Source organism: Prionailurus bengalensis, chromosome E4, assembly GCF_016509475.1.
Source record: "Prionailurus bengalensis isolate Pbe53 chromosome E4, Fcat_Pben_1.1_paternal_pri, whole genome shotgun sequence".
Taxonomy (NCBI): Eukaryota; Metazoa; Chordata; class Mammalia; order Carnivora; family Felidae; genus Prionailurus; species Prionailurus bengalensis.
In genome coordinates this window covers 68,973,630-68,994,313 of record NC_057360.1, presented here as the reverse complement: position 1 = coordinate 68,994,313, position 20,684 = coordinate 68,973,630, and the positions used below count along the sequence as shown (strand labels likewise).

The 20,684-nt window shown below is 48.4% G+C and overlaps 1 protein-coding gene and 1 pseudogene across 2 annotated transcripts in view; one reads left to right on the top strand and one right to left on the bottom strand.

Annotated features, from left to right (window-relative positions):
• Positions 1–15,766: 15,766 nt before the first annotated feature.
• Positions 15,767–16,073, bottom strand: LOC122476326 (annotated as a pseudogene).
• A 2,465-nt stretch (positions 16,074–18,538) lies between these two features.
• The window catches only part of INTS3 (integrator complex subunit 3), a 45,640-nt gene continuing 43,494 nt past the window's right edge, over positions 18,539–20,684 (top strand). Inside the window, exon 1 of one of the 2 annotated variants that reach the window (XM_043568691.1) lies at positions 18,539–19,368. In XM_043568691.1, the coding sequence (XP_043424626.1) occupies positions 19,225–19,368 (144 nt within the window). In that variant the 5' untranslated portion in view covers positions 18,539–19,224. The remainder of the gene's footprint in view (positions 19,369–20,684) is intronic. The other variant, XM_043568692.1, reaches the window with a different exon arrangement.

Here is a 20,684-nt window from a genome sequence, read left to right as displayed (position 1 = left end):
CCCTGCTCCAGCCGCCCACCCCTAGCCATTCCTGAGCAGGCGGGCAGGAATGCGAACGAACGCGGGGGAGAGGTGGCCGAAGCTTCGCCTCCCCCGCGGGGAAGGAAAGTGCCAGACATTGCTTCAGTGCCATCCATCAGGCGCAGACAGGCCCCTCCTCCGAGCTCCCAGAGCCTCTTCCCGGAGTCCACGCCCCGCGGGACCTGGAGGGCGGGCTGTGTTCAGGGCAGCGGCGGTCCGGGGTGAGGAAGGAGCCAGCGCCGTCCCCCCACCTCGCCTGGTGCGGTGACTCCCCTCGCGGTTCTGCGCCCCCGGGCCCGCCGCTTGAGGCGCAGCCGATCGGGTTCTCCGCGAGCGCGAGCTCAGCCCCCGCCCCCCCCCCCCGACCCGCGCCCCGTTGCCCCGGTAACTACCCACGCCGGCCGGGCCGGTTGCCCCGGTAACCACGCACGCCCGGCCGAGCTGCTGGCTGCCGGGAGGGGAGCGGAGGGACGGCCGCGGGCGGCGAACGGGGGCGGGGACGTGAGAGACCCGGGCTCCGGGGGGAGACTGGGAGCGCTGGACGCCCGAGGACTCCGTCCAGAGACACAATTGCAGGAAGTGGCCGGTCAGATCCTTCCGGGGCAGCCTGGCTCCACCGCGCGGGAGCTCGAGGGGAGGGGGCTGCGGCGGGAGAGCGGGAGGGTGGGGTGGGGGGGGACGCGGGGACAGGCCCAGGCCGCCGGGGACTCCGGCAGCTCGAGAACTTTCCCTGCGACCGAGGAGACTTCCTTCTGGGGGAAGGCCCTGCCGCCGGAAGACCTGGGAAAGCCATTGCTGAGGGGAGGGGTCCTCGGGGGATCGGGGACCTCCGCCCACAGGAGGGGCGGTTTCCCGGGCTGTCCTGCGGAGCCGTCTGGAGGGGTGCGGGGCTGCAGGCTTTCCCTGGAGTACGATAAGGGAGAAAACAACAGTCATCGTTGGCGCTCAGCGGCGCCTGGCGGATGACAAGGGCTCGCACAGGCACGAGCTCACCGGCCACGTGACTCATGGGAAGGGGTGGGGTAGGAGGGCCCCGGCCGAGGTCCAGCTGTGGGGCAGGAGGGAACCCCAGCCCGAGCAGTACCGCAGAAGACACTTCTCCTCTGCACCCCCTCTCTTCTGTGTCAGAGATCTTGGGTAATGCATTTGTCATAGCAGTACTTCCGGTAATAATCTAATTATGTTTAATGATTTATACCTTTCAGGACGATTTGTGGAATCTAATTAGCAGCGGAGGTCAGTTTGCAACCTGAAAGTCTTTTTTATTTTTATTTTTATTTTTAAAAAAATTTTTTTTTCAACATTTATTTATTTTTGGGACAGAGAGAGACAGAGCATGAACGGGGGAGGGGCAGAGAGAGAGGGAGACACAGAATCGGAAACAGGCTCCAGGCTCTGAGCCATCAGCCCAGAGCCTGACGCGGGGCTCGAACTCACGGGCCGCGAGATCGTGACCTGGCTGAAGTCGGACGCTTAACCGACTGCGCCACCCAGGCGCCCCATATTTTTAAGTCATTTCTTAATTAAATTTCAAGAGTTGTAAGATTATAACAATAAATAATTAACGGTAAAAAAAAAAAGTACCTAATTCCTTGCACGGAGGTTTAATCTTATTTGAGTTGGAACCAAATTAAGATTCCAGGCGAGGTGTTTGCCACCAAGATGAAGGGTTGGGATACTGATGAATTTGGTGTTGCACAAGGCAGAAGCCAGGATGCTTGCGAGGAGAATGAGGCTACAGGAAGAGGGGAGATGGGAGGCAGAAACCTGCTTGACTTGTAGTACAAACCCAAGGTTTAGTGAGATGGTCCAGATAGGAAGAAGCCCCACTATCCAGTTCCCTATCACACACATTGCACCTGGTTGCCCTTTAAGGACCTTTCCAGGGCGCCTGGGTGGTTCAATCGGTTGATGGTGGGACCCCTGATTTTGGCTCAGGTCAAGATCCCTGATTCTTGAGATCGAGCCCTGGGTCGAGCTCTGTGCTGAGCGTGGAGGCTGTCTCTCTCTCTCTCTGTCTCCGTCTCTCTCTCTCTCTCTCTCTCCCTCTCTCTCCCTCTCTCTCCCCTGCCCCCTGCTCGTGCAAGCACTCGTGCACACGCAAGCGCATGCGTGCTCTCGCTCTCCCTCAAAACAAAACAAAACAAAACAAAACAAAACAAAACCTTCCCACAGCAGATTCCAGAGTCGTGTACACCTGTCAATCACTGTGGCACCCCTTCTGGATTTGATGCAACTATCCAACTATCCCACTATTACTCTCTGCCTTTGACTTTTTTTTTAAAGGTTTTGTGGGGGTTTTTTAATGTTCATTTATTTATTTATGAGAGGGGGGAGGGGCAGAGAGAGAGGGACAGAGGCTCCGAAGCAGGCTCTGCGCTGTCAGCACAGAGCCTAACTCAGGGTTTGATCTCATGAACCCTGAGATCACCACCTGAGCTGAAGTAGGCTGCTACTCCATTGAGCCACCCAGGCGCCCCTGCCTTTGGCTTTCTTTTGTGTAAAAAAAAAAAATTTTAATGTTTATTTTTGAGAGAGAGAGAGAGAGAGACAGAGCACAAGTGGGGGAGGGGCAGAGAGAGGAGACACAGAATCTGAACCAGGCTCCAGGCTGTCAGCACAGAGCCCCACGCGGGGCTGGAACTCAGGAACCTAGAGATCATGACCTGAGCTGAAGTCCGCTGCTTACTCCATTGAACTACCCAGGTGCCCCAACTGCCTTTGACTTTAAAATGTGGACTGCATACCAGCACTCCTTGGCTGCTACGTCCTATGATCAGGTCAGCTTTCTTGTCTCAGTCAGCCAAAGTCCCAGCAGGCCAGAACCAAGCCAAAAGACCACAAAGATCTCAGGATTCAGAACTGGAACAACTTCAAACCTCTATCAAGTGAGAGGCAGTGTGATGTTAGTTAAGAGGCTCCCTCTAGAGACAGCTGGCCTGGGTTCAAATCCCAGCTCTGCCCCTCGTAATCCATGGAACCTCAGGCAAAACCCTCAAAATGGGAATGATCATAAGACCTGCCTCATGGGGGTTGCTTTGAGGATTACGAGTTAATTCCTCCCATTACATGCTTAGAACACCTACTGGCTGGTGATAGAAACTAGTTAAGTGTTTACGAGTGTTATGAAGAGTCTCCATTATGCGAACCATACTGCTAGGGTGTAAGGAGTTCTTGATGTCCAGAGAACATTTGGAAGTGAGATGCAGGACATGATTAGACCCCTCGATGAGAGGTACTAGTGAGACCTACAAATGTGAGAGAAGAAAAAGTAGAGGTCATGTAGTCCAACTGCCTATCCTGGGCCAACATGCTTCTTAAAATATCTGGGTTTTCTTTGATGTTCTATCAGAAAACTTTCAAGGACTTGGAACTAAAACCATTCTATTTTTGCATAACTGTACGAATAATCTTACTGATATAAGAAGATGGATATTTCAATTATCAAAATTTCTTTTGAAGGAATCTTTTTTTTTTTTTTTTTTTTTAATGGATAAAGGGGCTTGCCCCTTCAACTGCCATCTCAGGAGGATACATCTTGTTGGACTGGGAAATCCTTTGTTTTACTAAGCTTGGAGCTGAGTTTTTATATAAATTGTGAGGCTCAGGATGAACAAAATCCACCTGTATGGTAGTACAAAGAAGCAAGGGCGGCAGTATTCCAGTAGCTGAACTGGGACTTTGGAGACCACATATATCTAATAGAGACTTAAGTAAAGAAAAGACTAATGATTGTATTATTTACTAGAAATGGGACACACTTACACGAAGAAGTACAGAGAAGAAATTAAAATCACTTAAGAGGCACCTGGGAGGCTCAGTTGGTTAAGTGTTAGTCTCTTGATCTCGGCTCAGATCCTGATCTCAAGGTTTGTGAGTTTGAGCCCTGCCTTGGGCTCTGCATTGGTGGCATAGAGCCTGCTTCAAATTCTCTCCCTCTCCAGCCCCTCCTTCAGTCAGAGAGTGCGTGCGCGCTCTCTCAAAATAAATTTAAAAAATCACCTAACATTCTGCCACTGAAAGAGTCATTGTTTTGATGAATATCATTCCAATGTGCATATTAGGTTGTTTGATAGAGGTATTTAATATAAACTTTCTTACATTTATAGAAAAGGCTGTCTGCCTCTCACCTCTTCCACTGGTCCTAGCACCGCCCCTCCAACCTACCTCTTCCACCAATAGGGTGGCCCCCACCACCCACCCCCACACTGGAGTCTCAGCAACATAACCACTCATTGTCTTTAGAGATTTCTCCACGATCTGACTCCAAACTCTAATATTCTGGATGAGCTTCTGCGGGTTTACTCTAGTTTGTCAACGTCCCTTTGACAACCTGTCTCCCCATCTGGAGCAGAACCATTCAGGTGCAGTCTGAGGAGGGCAGAAAGCAGGCAACTGTCACCACCCTGCATCGGCCACTACATAGGCTGTCCTGGAAGCTGTGGCCATACACACAGCCCCTCCCCAACCCCACCCGCAGTCTTTCACACATTGCTGCTGTTAGCCCAAATCACTCTCACCCTGTTTTGTGTCAAATTTTAAAGTGAAAAATACCCGTTTTACTAAAAGTTTCATGTAGGACATAGGGAAGAGGGTGATGTCACACAGAGCACAGTATTTCTATTTAACACCACTGAATGGGGTGCCTGGATGGCTCAGTCGGTTGAATGTCCAACTTTTTTTTTTTTTTAATGTTTCTATATTTTCAGAGAGAGAGAGAGACAGAGTGCGAGCAGGGGAGGGGCAGAGAGAGAGGGAGACACAGAATCAGAAGCAGGCCCCAGGCTCCGAGCAGTCAGCACAGAGCCCAATGCAGGGCTCAAACCCAAGAACTGTGAGATTATGACCTGAGCTAAAGTCAGACGTGTAACCAACTGAGCCATCCAGGTGCCTATGAATGTCCAACTCTTGATTTTGGCTCAGGTCATGATCCCAGGGTCATGGGATCGAGTCCCAAGTCATGCTTCGAGATGAGTGTGGAGCCTGCTTTGGAATCTCTCTCTCTCTCTCTCTCTCTCTCTCTCTCTCTCGCACGTGCACTCCCTCTGCCCCCCCCATTACACACTCACATTCTCTCTAAAAATAAAAATAAGAAATAAAAACACCACTGGACAGAGTTACTATCTCCTCAACATCCCTCTTCAGCTGGCTTCCAGCTAGAGTGGACCCAGGGCTTGAGGGGCCTGAGGCTTCTAGTTTGATGGGCTGGCCTTAAGGAAAAGAACACGGGGGCGTCTGGCTGGCTCAGTCAGGAGTGTGCAATTCTTGATCTGGGAGTCATGAGTTTGATGTGCGTTATCCCACATTGGGGGCAGAGATTACTTAAAAAGATACAAAATTAAGTATGAAATAAATAATTAGAATGTGAAAATAAATGACAACAAATTACAAATGTCAGTCAAAAAGCTGACAAAGATCCAAATATATCAAAGCCTAGAAGAGTAACAATATCTTTATGAATTAACTGTATTACTTTCTACTTACTGCATATTCTTTGATTACTTTTTCATATGACAATGATTTTGTAACGTTTTCTTTGGAAGGAATAGAAAAATAATTGTCTTTCCTGTAGCAAACAAGGGAAATTTGTTCTTTTTGTTACCAATAAGTGGGATGCGTGCAAGTTCAAACACAAACGTGCTCTTTGTAGCACTGCCACAGGTGTATGCCCTACACTAGGAATTCTGATTGGCAAATTATATTTTGCACAGTTTTCATCAAAAAGACTTCCATGATTCCATGTGTCACATAACTGAGTATATCCTGACGGGAGAGGACTTCTGTTTTGACGAGGCATCACTGAAATTCAAGCCCTCCGTTTGCAACGCCACAAACCTGATGATTGGAAGGATTTTCCATAGACTAGTTTCAGGCTCTGTATGTGTCAAACCTCATTTCTCCTCTACCAACTACATGCTTCTAGGGCTCAGAATTTCAGATATGTTCCCACAGTCTCTGACCCAGTGACTGTCATAATGCTGGGTGTGTCTGCATAGCTGATATGAGAGTATTCCTGTAAGCTATTCCTGCACGGGGATGGTTACCAGTCACTGCATAGGAAAGCAGCCATGAGCTGCATAAATATATCCCACTGACCTCAAATGAAATGTACTTGCAACTAAACCTCACCCTAGCTAGATCACCGAAATTCCTGTGGCCACTCCAGTACTAGACGACAGAAAGGGAAGTTTGCAGAGGGGTTAGAGTAGAGAAAGGGCCGTCTTGGGGCGCCTGGCTGGCTCAGTCTGTAAAGCATGTGACTCTTGATCTCAGAGTTTTAAGTCTGAGTCCCACATCGGGTGTAGAGATTACTTAAAAACTTTTTAAGTTAGAAGCATCTGGGTGGCTCAGTCAGCTAAGCGCCTGACTCCTGATTTCAGCTCAGGTCATGATCTCGTGGTTACTGAGATGAAGCCCCACGTTGGGCTCTGCGCTCATAGTGCAGAGCCTGTTTGGGATTCTCTCTCTTCCTCTCTCCCTCTCTGCCTCCTCCCCTAAAATAAACCAGTTTAGGTGCTTACAGAGCAGAATAAATGTCTCTTTCTCTAGGGTAGCGAAAATAATAATAAAAATAAAGTAGGGGCACCTAAGTGGCTGTCACTTAAGCATGAGACTCTTGATCTCGGCTCAGATCTTGATCTGAGGGTCATGAGTTCAACCCCACATAGGGCTCCACGCGGAGCCTACTTTAAAAAAAATAAGGTTTTATTTTTAAGTAATCTCTATACCCAATGTGTGGCTCAAACCCACAGCCCTGAGATCAAGAGTCATATGCTCTACTGACTGGGCATTCAGGCACCCCTACATTTTCCCCTTTCTTACACAAAAGGTAGCACCTTGTTAGCTCACTTAATAATAGATTAGTTTGGAAAGAGCCTCTGTATTCTTTTTGTAACTGTACAGTATTAATTGTACGGGTATATCATAATCTATTAACTGACTTGATGGACACTTACGTGTGTTCAATCTTTTGCTATTGCATACAATGCTGTAGTGTTTAATCTCATACCTAACGTGTAACTTCAGATCTATGTCACGTTCTACGTGGTATACCTAATGATAGACCCTGCAAGTGGGGTTGCTGAGTCAAAGGGTACGCGTGTTTGTCGTTTCTGTGTGTAGCCCACTTGCCCCCACATGAGGCCTACCATCTTGCACACCCACCAGGAATGCGTGAGTGTCACTAATTCCCTAGAACTTTGACAAGTCTTTTCAAACTTTGGGATTTTTGCCAACTTGACAGATGAAAAGTGTCACAGTTCAGTTTCATTTGTCCTTCTAAATGCATTTATTTGAAGTTTATTTATTTATTTTGGGAGCGAGAGAGAGAGCACATGTTCACTTTCAGGGGGCGGACAGAAGGAAAAGAGAGAGAATTCCAAGGAAGCTCCAAGCTCAACCCAACCTGGGCCTCAGTCTCTCAACTCTGGGGTTGTGATCTGAGTCAAAATCAAGAGTCAGATGCTTAACTGACTGAACCACCCAGGTGCCCCTAAAAAAAAAAAAAAAGTCATGGGGTGCCTGGGTGGCTCCGTCGGTTAAGTGTCCAACTTCAGCTCAGGTCACGATCTCACAGTCCGTGAGTTCGAGCCCCGCGTGGGCTCTGTGCTGACAGCTCAGAGCCTGGAGCCTGCTTCGGATTCTGTGTCTCCCTCTCTCTCTGACCCTCCCCCGTTCATGCTCTGTCTCTCTCGGTCTCAAAAATAAATAAACATTTAAAAAAAAAAGTCTTAAAACATTGTTTAAAGGATAGGGCGCCTGGGTGGTTCAGTCAGTTGAGTATCCAACTCTTGATTTGAGCTCAGATCATGATCTCACGGTTGTGAGATCAAGCCCCACGTCTGGCTCTGTGCTGTCAGCATCGGGCCTGCTTACGATTCTCTCTCTCTTTCTCTCTCTGCCCCTCTCCTACTCATGCTCGCTCTCTCTCTCTCTCTCTCTCTCTCTCTCTCCCAGAATAAATAAATAAACTTTTAAAAAAAGACAACTTTTTTTTTTTAGAGCAATTGAAGGTTCCCAGCAAAATTGAGAGGAAGGGGAAGGCGCAGAGATTCCCACACGCCCTCTGCCCCCACACTTGCACGGCCTCCCCCATTACGAACGGCCTCCCCAGAGCGGTACGTTCATTACAGCTGACAATCCTGAAGTGGCACACCGCAACCACACAGCGTCCGTCGTTCACATGGTGGTTCCCTCTTGCCGTTGTGCCTTCCGTGGGCTTGGACAAACATAAAATGACATGTGTCTATCATTATGACATCATACGGTCGTTACTGCTCTGAAAATCCTGGGTTCTGCCTGTTCCTACCTCCACCCTGTTTCCCAGCCCCTAGCGATCACTGATATTCTCTCCAGGTTTGCCTTTGCCAGAGTGTCATAAAGTTGGAATCACACACTATGTAGCCTTTTCAGATGGCTTCTTTCACTTAGTATGTGCATTTAAGTTTCCTGAAAGTCTTCCTTTTAAAACAAATTTTTTTTGAAATGTTAATTTATTGGGGCGCCTGGGTGGCTCGGTCAGTTGAGCGTCTGACTTCGTCTTTTTTAAAACTTTTTTTGGGGGCGCCTGGGTGGCTCAGTCAGTTGGGCGACCGACTTTGGCTCAGGTCATGATCTCGCAGTCTGTGAGTTCGAGCCCCGCATCGGGCTCTGTGCTGACAGCTCAGAGCCTGGAGCCTGTTTCCGATTCTGTGTCTCCGTCTCTCTCTGACCCTCCCCCCTTCATGCTCTCTCTCTCTCTGTCTCAAAAATAAATAAACATTAAAAAAAATTTTTTAAACTTTTTTTAAACGTTTATTTATTATTAAGAGATAGAGAGACACAGGGCGTGAGCAGGGGAGGGGTAGAGAGAGTGGGAAACACAGAATCCGAAGCAGACTCCAGGCTCTGAGCTGTCAGCACAGAGCCCGACGTGGGACTTGAACTCACCAACTGCGAGATCATGACCTGAGCTGAAGTCGGTCGCTTAACCGACTGAGCCACCCAGGCGCCCCTGACTTCATCTTTTTTTTAAATGTTTATTTATTTTTGAGAAAGGGAGAGAGCTCGCATGCAAGTGGGGGAAGGGCAGGGCAGACAGAGGAGCCAAAGTGGCCTCTGGGCTGATAACAGCAAGCCCGATGTGGGGCTTGAACTCAACTGTGAGATCATGACCTGAGCCTAAGCTGGACACTCAACTGACTGAGCCACCCAGGTGCCCTGCCCTCCTGCACTCTTAAAAAAAAAAAAAAAGTCACCCCCTTCCATTTCCTCTACTGTACATTTAGCAGAGATATGCTTGTGCCCCTGACAGCTGGGAGCTGATGGTAGAGGCTGCTGGTCCTCTGGCTGGCACTTCCGGTTTGCTGTTGTCCTTGGGGAAACCTAAACCCGAGCCTGGGACAGAGGGGGATGTACCCCAAACACTCCTTTGACCCAGGTCACCAGGGTGTGCTCCAGGGCATGCTAGACTTAAATCAGTGGGTCAACTGGGAGCCATCCATCTGTGCTTTCCGAAGCAGTTCAGCTGTAAGAGGAAGTCAGGCAGGAAAAAGCTTTCCCATTTGCAAACTAACCATGGCCAGAGCAAGCACGCACAATTGTGGAAGCTGGTCGCGGGTCATATAGTGAAGGACTTGGTGTTAAGGACAGCCAAGCGTCCGGGCACCTGGGGGCTCAGTCGGGTGAGCTTCTGACTCTCGATTTCCTCTCAGGTCATGATCTCACCGGTTTGTGGGTTCCAGCTCTGCGTCAAGCTCTGCACTAGTGGCTTGGAGCCTGCTTGGGATTTTCTCTCTCTCTCCCTCTCTCTCTGCCCTCCCCTGCTCTCTCTCTCTCTCAAAATAAATTAAAAAACTTTAAAAAATAAAGAAAAGAATCATTCTGAACTGCAGGCATTTTCTTTGGCACGCTCACTTTCTACACCTGGACTTCCCTAGATGTTGCCTTTTCCAGCAGGAGCGACAATTTCCGGTTTTCTTTCTTGCTTTCTTTTGACAATCTCTGGTTTTCTAATGGCCCTGCAGACTTCACGATATCCTTTGGATCTGCCTACCTCCCAGTTTGATGGGGCTACCTCCTCTGCCTTCCCCTCGTCCCTCTTCCTCCCTCCGCTCCCCACCCCCGCTGCCCAGCTATTGGCCTCATAGTGGTGACCTGGGGTAGTCCAGGGCCTTTAGCACCCCACGGTCTTCAGCACATGGTGCAGGAAGGGGACTGGACAGACTGAAGAGGGAGCAGAGGGGGATCCAGGCCGGGAGGGTGTGTGCCTGGCAACCCAGCTGGATGCAGGGGTTTGCTGGATGGGTGAGTCAGCAAATCAGTTCCATGAGGCCCCTGACATGAGGCTGCAGGGAGTGACTGGGAGGTAGGGCTGAGAGGCACTGCCCCTTCCCAGGGAATCACCTCCAAGGGGAAATAGTTGGGGGGGGTGGGGGGAAGGAAACAAAGGAAGGGGAAAATAAGAAAAAGTGAGACAGAGGTGCTGTTGTCTGCTGGGGGGAAGCCTGGGACTATGTTTATTTTTAGTAACATCTACCCCCAACATGGGGCTAGAACTCATCACCCTGGGATCAAGGGTCCTAGGCTCTTCCCACTGAGCCAGCCAGGTGCCCAAGGGTGTTGGAATTTTGACTGGGACTGCATTAAATCTGTGGACTGCTCACTTTTCATTTTACTGGAATCTTAACTATATTAAGTCTTCCTGTCCATGAACATGGATGTCTTTCCTTTGTTCAGGTCCTCTTTAATTTCATTCAGCAGTAAGTTGTAGTTTTCAGTGTATAGGTCTTTCACCTCATTTACATTTATTCCTAGGTATTTTATTCTTTCAGATGATATTATAAATGGAATCACCTTTTTTTTTCTCATTCTAATTCCACAGCTACTTTTTTTTTAATGTTTATTCATTTTTGAAAGAGAGAGAAACAGATCATGAGTGGGGGAAGAGAAGAGAGAGAGGGAGACACAGAATCCGAAGCAGGCTCTAGGCTCTGAGCTGTCAGCACAGGGCCTGACACAGGACTCGAACCCACAAACTGAGAGCACTGGTTGATTCTAAAAGGGTGTAACTTAGGAACAGTCAGATGGAAGAGTTACATAGGGCTAGGTATGGGGAAAGAGCATGCAGCTTTTCAGACCGGCCACTCTCCCACCAAATCTCCACATGTGAACCAACCCAGAAATTCCAGAATTGCCTTCCTAATCTCCTTTTCATATGTTCATTGCTGGTGTACAGAAACATAGCAGGGTTTTGTGTTGATCTTGTACCCTACAACTTTGTTGAATTAACTTACTAGCTCTAGGAGTTTTCTTGTAGATTCTTTGGGGTTTTCTGTATATAGGATCATGTCACCTATGAATAAAGTTAATGTTACTTCTTTTCAGATTTGGATGCCTTTTATTTCACTTTCTTTTCTAATTGCTCTAGAATTTCCACTATCTCATTGTAGTTTTAATTACCCTAATAATTGATAATGTTGGCAACCTTTTCATGTTTATTAACTACGTGGATGTCATCTTCTGTGAAATGCCACTTCAAGTCTTTTGTCCATTTTTTCAAATGAGTTGTCTTTTACGTATCTATATCTAACCTAGATACACATTTATTTTCTGATATATGCATTGTCCTTTGTCAGATATACGCATTACGAATATTTTCTCCTAGTCCATGGCTTGTTTTTTACTCTCAATGGTCTTTTAATGGATAATTCTTAATTTTAATGAAGTCAATTCTATCATTCCATTATGATTTTGTGTCTATTTAAGAAATCATTGCCCATAGGGGCACCTGGGTGGCTCAGTCGGTTAAGCGTCCGACTTCAGCTCAGGTCATGATCTCCCGGTTCGTGAGTTCGAGCCCTGCGTAGGGCTCTGCTGACAGCACAGAGCCTAGAGCCTGCTTTGGATTCTGGGTCTTCCTCTCTCTCTGCCCCTCCCCTACTCATGCTCTGTCTCTGTCTCTCAAAAATGAATAAATGTTAAAAAAAGAAAAAAAAAGAAATCATTGCCCATCAACTTCACAAATTTTTAAAAATTAATTTCAGGGGGTGCCCGGGTGGCTCAGTTGGTTAAGCGTCTGACTCTTGGTTTTGACTTGGGTCATGGTCTCATGGTTTGTGAGATCGAGAACTGACTTGGGCTCTGCACTGGGATTCTCTCTCTTCTTCTCTGTCCCTCCCTCACTCTCTCTCTCTCAAAATAAGTAAATAAAATTTAAAATTTTTAAAAATTTAATTTCAGGAATTCATATTTATCCCTGTTTGCTTATTATTATTACTATTATTATTTTAGAGAAACAGTGAGGAAGAGGAGCAGAGGGGGAGAGAGAGAATCTTTTTTTTAAATTTTTTTAACGTTTTATTTTATTTTTGAGACAGAGAGAGACAGAGTATGAACAGGGGAGGGGCAGAGAGAGAGGGAGACACAGAGTCTGAAATGGGCTCCAGGCTCTGAGCTGTCAGCACAGAGCCCGACGCGGGGCTCGAACTCACGGACCGTGAGATCATGACCTGAGCCGAAGTCAGACGCTTAACCGACTGAGCCACCCAGGTGCCCCAAGAGAGAGAGAATCTTAAGCAGCCTCCAGGCTCAGCACAGAGTCAACACAGGGCTGAATTCTAAGCCCTGGGATCATGACCTGAATGGAAATCAAGAGTCCAACACTCAACCAACTGAGCCCCCCCTGGCACCCCAGCTTTTTTTTTTAAAGTAAACTCTTTCCCCAATGTGGGGTTCAAACTCAAGGACCCAAGATCAAGAGTTGCATATTCTAAGGGCTGATCCAGCCAGGCACCCCATCCCTGTTTGCTTTAAATACTTTCTAGATAATGCCTAGACATAAAAATAAGCACATTTATCATTATTAAATATCTTGTTGTTATATATGGTGAGGGACCATAAGGCAAGCTGAGGGCCAAGCACAAGCTAGCATTACCGCCCCTCCCCCTCAACAGCCTCTGTGGGACATGTATGACATTCCTCAGGCTCTCCTGGCTGCCTGAGGACAAAGGAAAGAACAGAAAACAAATGGTTAAACTGATAGTCTCCACCAGTTTACAAATATCTTAGTAAATTACAAGAAAATGGCAATCATCAATAACCTAATCTCCAGAAACCTACAGACTCAGTTTCCAGGAGCCCCAACATCACCCTCCCTCCATAGTGATGGGGGGAACAAAGGCAGAAGGAAATGGCAGGTGAAATTGAATTTCCTCATAACCTGCAGTGCCTTGACAGATACTTGAGGCAAGCAGAGTGTTTCTCCAGGAACCCCCTGCTGTCTTCATGTTAATGCTTTGCTAGGGGGAAAAGCAACCTTAGTTTGACAATAGCAAGGCCTCTAGTATTCTTTGAGCCTTCTTTAGCACATGAACATCCCTTTGGAAACCTCCCTTTTGACTTTACCTCCTCCAAGTCCATGGTATATAACCAGCCATTCTTTATACCCCTAGAGCTGCTCTTCCTGCCTACCGCATCGCCCACCCCCACCGCGTTAATGAAATCTTTCTTGGCCATGGGCTCGGAACCCCATCACCATTCCAAAACTTCATCATATTTAGTTTATCCCTTTATCTCAGCAAGAACTTTTTCAATGCAGCCTGTTAATCTAGTCCATTAGTCAGTAGTCTCAGTTTTATGATTTCTGTGATTTCACAAGCATGCCTTCCTGTCTTCACCCTAGTCCCTCCTCCCTTTTTTTAAGTAATCCCTACACCCCACATGGGGCTCAAACTCACAACCCACAGATCAAGAGTCTCATGCTCCTCTGACTGAGCCAGCCAGGCACCCTCACTCTAGTCCTTTCTTGAAGTCTTCATCCTGCCTGAGGTAGGGAAATTCCTCCATTGACACAACCCCAAACATGCTCAGGATCACGGGACATGGGGTTGTTTCTTCATCGAAGGAGGAACTTTCTGCAGCCTTATGAGTCTTTTATCGTTTTTATGGATCTAAGGCTTAATTATTTGATTCTTATTAATGGTAAGTTTAGCCCCCCTCAACCCGCTACCCCCCCCACCAAAAAACAAAAAACAAAAAACAAACTGAGTATCTGTAGCATCAATTGCCTTCTAGGCAGAGTGGATTTTGACAGGTGGAAAGTCCTTTGTTCTGGAAATCAACTAGGTGGGGACAAGATCAGGGAAGAACTAAGAGTTCTTTAGAGATGAGAAGAAGATTTTTATGATGCCATTAAATAGAATGAAGTAGATCTCCATGTTTTTATTTGGAAAAATTGTCCAGAATATATTAATTTTTTAAAAAACTTTTTTTAATGTTTATTTTTGAGAGAGAGATAGAGTGCGAGTGGGGAAGGGGCAGAGAGAGAGAGGGAGACAGAATCTGAAGCAGGCTCCAGGCTCTGAGCTGTCAGCACAGAGCCTGATGAGGGGCTCAAACTCACAAACCATGAGATCACGACCTGAGACGAAGTCGGACGCTTAACCAACTGAGCCACCCAGTCGGGTTTTTTTTTTTAATTATATTAATAAAAATTAATATATTAATTTTTAAAAGCAAAAATCAGGGACACCTGGGTGGCTCAGTCAATTAAGCCACTGGCCTAGGCTCAGGTCATGATCTCACGTTTCGGGGGTTTGAGCACCACGTTGGGCTCTGTGCTGACAGCTCAGAGCCTGGAGCCTGCTTGGGATTCTGTCTCCTGCTCTCAGCTCCTCCCCTGCTCTCTCTCAAATATAAAATAAAACATTAAAAAAAAAAAAAAAAAAAAGCAAAGGGGCCCTGGCTGGCTCAGTCAGTAGAGCATGTGACTTTTTGTTTAAGTTAAAAAAAAAAAAACTTTAAAACTCCAGCAGCACAGAGCGTGTTGTGGGGCTCGAACTCACAAACTGAACTCAGGAGCCGTAAGATCATTGATAAGGTTTGGGGGTGATGTGGAATGGTTTGTAGGGTTTGGATCTGACAGCCAAGAAAGAATTCTTGAGGACGTCTCTGATGCAAAAAAGTGATTTTATTAAAGCACGGGAACAGGACCCGTGGGCAGAAAGAACTGCACTCTAAGTGTGTGGGGTGACCATTTTATGGAGTTGGGGGAGAGGGAGGGATAAAGTCAAAAGGGAGGTTTCCAAAGGGATGTTCATGTGCTAAAGGCTCACAGAATACTGGAGGCCTTGCTATTGTCAAACTAAGGTTGTTTTTCCCTATAGGAAAGCATTAACATTAAGACAGTAGGGAGTTCCTGGACTTTAGGCCATTGATGGGATTGCCTTTTTCCTGTAATTTACTAAGACATTTGTAAACTGATGGAGACACGTCTGTGTGACTGTGATCTCTATCAGTTAGCCACTTGTTCTCTTTCCTTTCCTTTGTTCTGGGGCAGCTGGGAGTGCCTAAGGAACATCACACATATCCCACCATGGGGGAGTGGGGAGGGGAGGGGGTAGGTGTGCCAGCTGTGCTTGGCCCTCAGCTTGCCTATGGTCCCTCATCAACCATGACCTGAGCCAAAATGAAGAGTCAGACACTCAACCAACTGAGCCACCCAGGCACCCTAGATTTTATTTTTAAGTCATCTCTCCATCCAACGTGGGCTTGAGTTTAGGACCCTGAGATCAAGAATTGTATATTCCACCAGCTGAGCCAGCCAGGCGCCCCAAAATACATATTTTTGACTATTACAAAAGTTTATTTAACAAAAAAGTTCAATATGAAAATGCACATGACTGATTTTTATATTGTAGTGAAACAGGTTCTATGGAGAGAGGGGACTTGTGGAAGCAGTTCATTTCTTCTGGTGAACACCCACTGTTTATACTTGTTCCAAGGCTTCTAACATGATGATACTGTGTCCTCAAATTACCACCATTCCAGTATTGTTCTGTTGCCCCCTAGTTGGCATCTCCACACATTCATCTCTCACAAGATTCACAAAGAAATCAAACCCCTACAATATTCCTTGGACATGCTGCCACCAACTAATTTCAATAATTTATTGCCTATAAATGTTTTCAACTCCAGAGGGTGAGCTTTGCTCATGGTGACTACTCGGTGAGCTCAAAGATTCCAAAATACTTTTTAAGGAAGGTATTTTTTTTTTTTTAAAGACTCTGATTTTAAGTAATCTCTACACCCAACATATATGGCTGGAACTCAAAACCCAGAGATCAAGAGTCTCACACTCTTCTGACCAAGCCAGCCAGGCATCCCTACGTAAGGTGCTTTTATTTTTATTTATTTATTTTTTTGGTAAGGTGCTTTTATTTTTTTTTTTAATTTTTTGTAACGTTTTATTTTATTTTTGAGACAGAGAGAGACAGAGCATGAACAGGGGAGGGTCAGAGAGAGAGGGAGACACAGAATCTGAAACGGGCTCCAGGCTCTGAGCTGTCAGCACAAAGCCCGACTCGGGGCTCAAACTCACGGACCGCGAGATCATGACCTGAGCCGAAGTCGGCCGCTCAACCAACTGAGCCACCCAGGCGCCCCGGTAAGGTGCTTTTAAAGAAGCACTACATTTACTTGCTGAGATCATGTCCTGAGCCAAAGTCGGTCACTTAACCGAGCCACCCAGGCACCCCATGAACATAGTGTTTTAAAACTAACTTTTCTTTCTTCGCCTAATAAATCTCCACGTTTTCAGTTGTTGGGAAAATGAATAAAGTTTTACACCATAAGATGGCCAACGGGACTAAAACAGGCTCTGGTCTCTGGCTTAGAGACCCCTCTTCCCGGTTCTTCTTGCCCTGTTTGCTGAGTGCGAAAACCCACCGCAGATGTGGAAGGTGACAACTGTAAATTACCCTTCCCCCTTCATTCAGGGCTCAGATCTTTGGAGAAACGGTCTCCTCTGAGCCCACCGGTGTTAACTAAATCTCCAATCCACCAAGATCTCGAGTGCTGCCTGGTTTTTCCACCAGAGTTCCAGCCTGGTTCCGTAACACAGTGACCCATAGTAACATTATTATAATGACTTCTTCAGTGGCTAATGCAGTGCTTTGCACCTAGAAGGAATCCAAAGCGTAGGCAAATAGAACTAGATTTCCTGAGCTGGAAGAGTATTCAGAGATAAGCCAGTCTGCTTCTTCTATATTTTACAGGTAGGATAATTTACAGGAAGTCAAAATAACTTGCCCGAGGTCTTATAGTTAATGTATACAGTAAAGGAATCCACGAGAGCCAACTGAAGGGATGACCCACATCATTTCAATGCCAAGTGTATTTAGAGTTAAAATGTTAAGCCCTAACAAGTATGGAAATAAATAGGATCCCCTGCAGTGATAACTGATGAAGTTTTGGGGTGATGGTGGGGTACGGAGTCAAATGCCAAGAAAGAATTAAAGACATCTTTGGTGCGAAAAGGTAATTTTATTAAAGCACACAGGAACAGGACAGGTGGGCAGGAAGAGCTGCACTGGGGTTGTAAGGAGTGACTGCTTCTATACTGCGGATTTGGGGGAGGTGAAGTCAAATGGGAAGTTTCCAAAGAGACTTCCATATGCTAAAGACTCCCAGGACACTGGAGGCCTAGCTATTGTCAAGCTAAGGCTGTTTTCCCTCTAGCAAAGCATTAAAATTAAGACTGGAGGGAGTTCCTGGAGAAACTTTACTTTGCCTGCCTCAAGTAGTGGTCACTGGGCCTCAGGCTATGAGGAAATTTAATTCTGCCATTTCCTTCTGCCTATCTCCCACATCAATAACATGTGCACAATGCTTTTCAGTTTAAAAAGTTGGGGCACCTGGGTGGCTCACTCAGTTAAGCCTTAGACTCTTGATCTCATCACAGGTCATCATCTCAGGGTCATGATGCTGAGCCCCAGAACGATGCTCTCAAAATAAAGAATTTTTAAAAAGTAATCTCCTCTCAAAGATAACCCTGTCTACACTGTACAGAGAGCATGACCAGCAGAGTATGGGTTTTCCCGTGTGGATCGGGAAGGCACCCCTAAAGCGCTCTTGGGGAAACGGGAAAGGCTGCTGGGACGCAGGACGGAACCAGGAAGCACAGGTGCGCCCCCGGGGATCCAGACCACGCACGACTTCAGGACGGACACGAAGCCGATCCCGTCCGTCAGCCACGTTTGCGGAGCCAGTGCTGGACGACTAATACCGAACCCGCGCTTTTCCTGCAGTCTCTGGGGGACGACGGCACTCGTGAGCGCAGACGCTTGCAGCTTGTGCGATGCCAACTCAGCCGTGGGAGCTGGCTCCGCGCCCGCTGACAACGTTTGCTCTGGCACTGCTTACGGGGTGAGCGCCCCGCTCCGTCTGCTCGCGCCCAGACCTCGGGTTTCGCAGACTCCGCGGGAACGGCGGCCAGGCCCCCGCACCCACCTACGCTCCAGAAGGAGGCTGGCTTCGCGCAAGCGCGTCAGGGCACGCCCGCCAGCGCGCGCAGGCGCAGCCTCCCTTCCTGATCGCCTCGCCTCTCTCGCCCACCCACCTCCGGGAAGTCGTCTCGTCCGCCCCCCGCCCCCTCCACGAGCGAAACGTGGAATGCGATTGGTCGCTCTGGTTGTCCATCATGCCGGTCTCGTTGCCATTGGCAGCCGGACCGGCCGTCGTCGACCAGCTCCTGTGAGACCCTGCGCCACCGCGGAAGCCGCGATTGGCCGAGGCCTGGACCGCTGCCCCTCACTTCCGGCCTCCGCGATCCCTCCCCGCCGCCGCGCCGCCGCCGCCGCCCTCAGCCTCCCCGCCCCCCGCCCTTCCACCATGGCCGCCTCTGTGTGGTGTGGGGTGAAGCTGGTCCTCCGTGTCCACCTATAGCGCGCACTGCCTCACCCTCACCCCTGGGGGCCGGATCCCAAGAAGCCTCGCTCCCCAACCCTTGGGGCACCAGCCAGGAAGGTTTCCTACCCCTACTTCAGGGGCAGGAGTCCGCTTTCCCCCACCTCCTGAGGCAGGAACTGAGGGTTTGCCCTGTTTCTCTTAGGGTCGGAAGTCAGAAAGGGCTCCCCTTCCACTTCAGGGGCGGAAGCCTCCCCTCCCTTTCCGTAGGTGCAGACCCCTACCCCGGCATACTCAGGAGCTGGCGGCCTTTCCCCAGCACTGCCACTGCAGAGACAGGATCTAGAGGGCCGTCCGCCTTCGCCTCCTCCGCAGGAGCGGCCTTTGGGAGAGGAGGGCGGGGTGGACAGGACAGGGACCCTTCCCTCCCCTGCCCCACTCCCCCCTCTTGCCCCCAGGTCCTGGCAACCCAGAGTTCCTCATCTCTAGGACTTCCCACCCGTCCACCCCCTGGCCTCTTCCCGTCTCCTGGCAGCAGCCATGGAGATACCGAAGGGAAAGGGGGCAGCAGCAGCTGCTGCTTCGGGAGCAGCGGGAGGTGGAGGAGGAGCGGGAGCAGGAGCCCCAGGAGGGGGGAGGCTGCTACTTTCAACCAGTTTGGATGCCAAGGATGAGTTAGAGGAGGTAGGTGTGGGGGTGGGGAAGGGAGTTAAGACATTGGGTTGAGGAGGGGTACTGGAGCGGATGCGGGTCGGGGGGTCGGGGAGGAGGCCTTCAGGGCTTTTCTGAGGCAGCACAGCCACTGCTCCAGACTTCCTGCTCCTGAAGGAAGGAGCGTGGGCCAACTTCCTGAGCAGGTAGTCATAGCAACAGCAGTCACTAGGATGAAAATGGGAGGGGGGGGTGTTGATGAGGGAGGGAAACACCGTCCTGATCTACCGAGTTTATTTTTGACATTCCTTTCCACGCACAGACCACAGCTAGTCTTAATGTTTACCCTGCTTTGGATTTAGGTCATATATTGGGTTGAGAAGTGTGTGTGTGTGTGTGTGTGTGTGTGTGTGTGTGTGTGTGTGTGTAGGTGTCTGGGGGGCTGATAGGAGTTTGCAGCAGGCTTTGGAGCCTCCTGTTAGGTAACGCTTCATGTAGACACAGTCGGTTGACGGTGATGTTAACTGGGCATTTAGAATGAGCGAAGACCTAGGGACTAGTGAGTAACGTTTAGTTGGATACCATCAACTGCAGCAGGGCAGTGAGGGGGTGAATGGGACTTAGGGGACTGTCCTTCAGAACCAGATTGGGGCGCCTGGCTGGCTCAGACAGTGGAGGATGAGACTCTCGATCTCAGGGTTGTGAGTTGGAGCCCCACGTTGGGTGTAGAGATGACTTAAAAATAAAACCTTAAAAAGCATACATACATACATACATACATACATACAGAACAGGACTAGATAGGAACCACACAAGGGTGCTGAGAAAGGGGGTACACTGAGGTGATGCTGTGGACCTGAATGGGGATTCTAGACTGCCAGCTACTCCCCCCATCTCCCTTGTTCCTCTTGCCTTGTCCTGACAACCCAGGGTTAATCGTGTATCCCTTTGCACTGCTACTTGGGTAGAGACCTGCTTAGGAGTGTGAGACCCAGAACTGAGACATGATTGCCGAACTGTTTTGTTTGTAAGACCTAATGCATTAAACCCAGTGGTTGTCCTGGGGTGGGATGAGTGCATTAGCAGGGTCTGGCTCTTCGCTGGCCATTTCCCTGCTTCTAAGTTGGTCACTGCCTCACTGCCCTTTATCAGATACTAGAGGGTGGGCAGGCAGTTACGTGGAATTCATAGTTTAGATTTGAAAAACATGTTGGTTTAGGTACAAAATGGGAGAACATACACACAGAAGGTGGCTGGATATAACTTTGGGGGTTATCCACCTAGCCAGTGTCTGCACGCAGGCTGGTTTCCCATCATGCTTCTCCCCCATAATTCTGAGTGCTTTTAGA